This window comes from Doryrhamphus excisus, linkage group LG5, assembly GCF_037039965.1.
Source record: "Doryrhamphus excisus strain RoL-2023G ecotype Guam linkage group LG5, RoL_Dexc_Guam_v1.1, whole genome shotgun sequence".
Classification (NCBI taxonomy): Eukaryota; Metazoa; Chordata; class Actinopteri; order Syngnathiformes; family Syngnathidae; genus Doryrhamphus; species Doryrhamphus excisus.
In genome coordinates, this window is record NC_136361.1 from 1,889,234 (window position 1) to 1,892,414 (window position 3,181).

The 3,181-nt window shown below is 42.5% G+C and overlaps 1 protein-coding gene across 1 annotated transcript; it reads left to right on the plus strand.

Moving 5' to 3' along the window:
- Nucleotides 1–644: 644 nt before the first annotated feature.
- Nucleotides 645–1,988, plus strand: prmt6 (protein arginine methyltransferase 6). Its single transcript, XM_058060851.2, has one exon. It carries the CDS (start codon nucleotides 765–767, stop codon nucleotides 1,821–1,823), a length of 1,059 nt encoding a protein of 352 aa, XP_057916834.2. The 5' UTR covers nucleotides 645–764; the 3' UTR covers nucleotides 1,824–1,988.
- Nucleotides 1,989–3,181: the final 1,193 nt, after the last annotated feature.

The window sequence follows — 3,181 nt, forward strand, 5'->3', positions numbered from 1 at the left end:
ACCCCTATAGTCACATTTACACTCCTATTACTCAAAATTGTAGACATAATAACAGAAAATAAGACATAGCATTTTCTAGACAGGACTTTCTGGTGGAGATGTCTCATCAATGCAACCGTGGCTTTTTAGAAAACATCTCATATCTTCATATGCGTCTTCTAAATGCTGTATATTGGTATTGGTCATTTAGCCATTATTATGCTTGAAAATGCTTAATTTATGTAAAGAATACATCAAATCTGCTTCAAATCAAATGAGTGCCTTTTGACTAATACTCGGCTGTAGCCAACCACTTCATAATTCACTGATTTATTTTGAAAAAATGTGAATTCGAACCGCAATGTGATGGGGGATGATGCTACATTATATATGATCAATACCTGTGTGTCAATATACAATTCCGTTTTTATTATAATATTATTTTAAAAAATTATCATATATTTATATTTTTAACATTAATAATTGTATTTACTTTTTAAATAAATATCCGTATGTACTTTGATTGTAAATTTGTTGGTAAATGGTTGTTAAGTGATCCTGATCCTCTCGGTCCAAAACTTTGACTCTACCTTGTTTTGGTACGCTCAAAAATCACGTTGCGCACTACTTTTTTCTGGTCTGTGAACACAACACGTGACTGCAACGTCATATCTGCATGTTCATGGGAGTTGTAGACTCACTGCGCTTAGCCTCGTGCGCTATTAACAGAAGAAAACTACAAATCCCACAAATGCCAATGCGGAAGTAACTCAGACGGCAGAAAGATGTCTCAAACGGTGAAGAAACGAAAATGCGATAAAACCCGACAGGACGACCTTTATTTTGACAGCTATTCAGATGTGACAATTCACGAAGAAATGATAGCGGACCACGTCCGAACCAACACGTACAGACTGGCCATTCTACAGAACAGCGAGTCCATTCGAGGTAAGGTTGTACTGGACGTGGGTGCAGGAACCGGCGTTCTGAGCATGTTCTGCGTTCAAGCCGGCGCCAACAAAGTGTACGCCGTTGAAGCGTGTTCCATTGCCGAACAAGCTGTGAAAATTATCAAACACAACGACATGGACGACAAAATTCAAGTCGTCCGAGGCACTGTCGAAACTGTTGAGTTACCGGAAATGGTGGATGTGATTGTGAGCGAGTGGATGGGCTATGCTCTCCTGCATGAGTCCATGCTCAACTCGGTCCTGTACGCCCGCGACAAGTGGTTGAAAAAGCCCGGAGGGGTGATCCTGCCCAACAAAGCCGAACTCTACATCACGCCCATCAGCGAGCCAGTGGTGGAGGACCGCCTGTACTTCTGGTACACTCTCAAAGACAAGTATGGCGTCGACATGTCCTGTATGAGCGACTTTGCCAGAAAATGCATCAAGAACGCGGACATTTCTGTCAGCCCGGTGACCGCCGAGGACGTGCTCTCCCACCCAGCCCGCTTCGCCGAGCTGGACCTGTACACGACCACGGTGGAGCAGATGCGGTCCGTCAAGGGTCACTTCAGGTGCGAGTCTTTCGGCTCTGCGGCGGTGAACGCTTTCTGCGTCTTCTTCACCGTCTCCTTCCCCTGCCCGGACAAAGCGCAAGCGCTCGTTCTGTCCACGTCTCCCTTCAAGCCGGAAACCCACTGGAAGCAAGCGGTTCTGTACCTGGACCAGCCCGTGGACGTGATGCAAGACACTGTGGTCAGCGGTGAGGTGGACATGTACCCCTCGGAGGAAAGCGACAGACATATATGCATTCATCTGGACTACACCATTGGAAGACAGAAAACACAGACCAAGACTTTTTCGATCCCAGACTGGACCGCTGAGACACTGTCGTAGTTTGCTGTCCTTGAACCGTCCTTGATTGTGCTTCCCGATGTTTCAAAGGTCATTCACAGATGGCAGTACATTTTATTTGGTGACCTCACGCACAAATCTGGTAAAAACGTTACTTGACGTAATGGGATGGGAATAAAGTGTTTGACTGATTTGTTTACTCCTTATTTGCATAACGAGACTATTTGGTCAGCATAACCCCAAATGGCTGCTAAGAGTGAACTTCCTTTTGCTCAACATCACCATCCCAACCAAATAACTCAACATTCTTGCCAAATCAATACGAAGCAAACACAAATTAGTCCTCCTGTCATTTATTTTACTATAACCCAAAAAAAGTTACCACACATGTTTCTGTCATTGCAAACTACTTCAACTTTTTTGCTGCTCATTTTTTGTTGCTCTTGTTTGGTTAAAGTGATCACAAGCAGGAAAAAGATACAAAACTTCTTGAAAAGTCTTCATTTCCATAGAATGTTATTGTTATTTCAGTAAAGACGCAAGCTAAGGTCAGGAATTTCAGTGTTGACGGCTCGGAAGTGGTTTTGTCCTTGAGTTGTCAGCCTGCTGTGAGGCACGTTTGTGTTTACTATACCGTCTGAGACATGCAGATTGTTTTCAAGGTTTCTCATTGATGGAACGGCAACGTGTCCAACAACAATTATGCCGTTGATCAAAGTCCTGCGTTTCCACTTTAGGCCAATTTGGACTTTTAAAATATTCCTGTAAGGGTTTATTACATCAACTTTGCATTTTTGGATGTCATTTATTACTCAATTACATTGCTGGAATTTCTCTCGACAAAGTCAATATTATGATATTGATGACTGATATTTGATAGTCCAGTCGTTGTTAAAAGTCAAATTTTCAGTGTCTTCATTTATTGTTCCAAAAGTTTGATTTAGCTGGGTGTCATAACAAATGATAACAATAACCAACAAAAACCTTAAGAATAATGAAAATTTGTCATAAATATAATTTTGTAATACTAATTGTATTTGTTTATTCTAGTATTTGTTGAATTGTGTCAATAAATGCTAGTATGGAACGGATGTCACTTTTCCAATGAATGGATTCCGACTTCCGCCATTTGTGGAAAAACGGCTAACAAATGATTGAACATGTTTTTTCCAGCAGCTTGTTTCTCGATCCCCCGCTGAAACCTGCCTGGCGGCGCGGTGTCTAATCACGGCCACTCATTCATCCTGGTATGCTAATGACAGCACGCACAGAAGCCAATGGGATTCAATTCCCGCCGTCGGTTACAGTAAGCGATATTTCTGTCAGCACATCCTGAGCTCACAAATGAAGACGGCGATATTGACAAAAGCTAATTTGGCACAGCAGCCTCCGAAGAGGTG

What these genes read in the sequence shown, in the direction of transcription:
- prmt6 (XM_058060851.2), top strand. Translation starts at nt 765, where the DNA reads ATGTCTCAAACGGTGAAGAAACGAAAATGCGATAAAACCCGACAGGAC.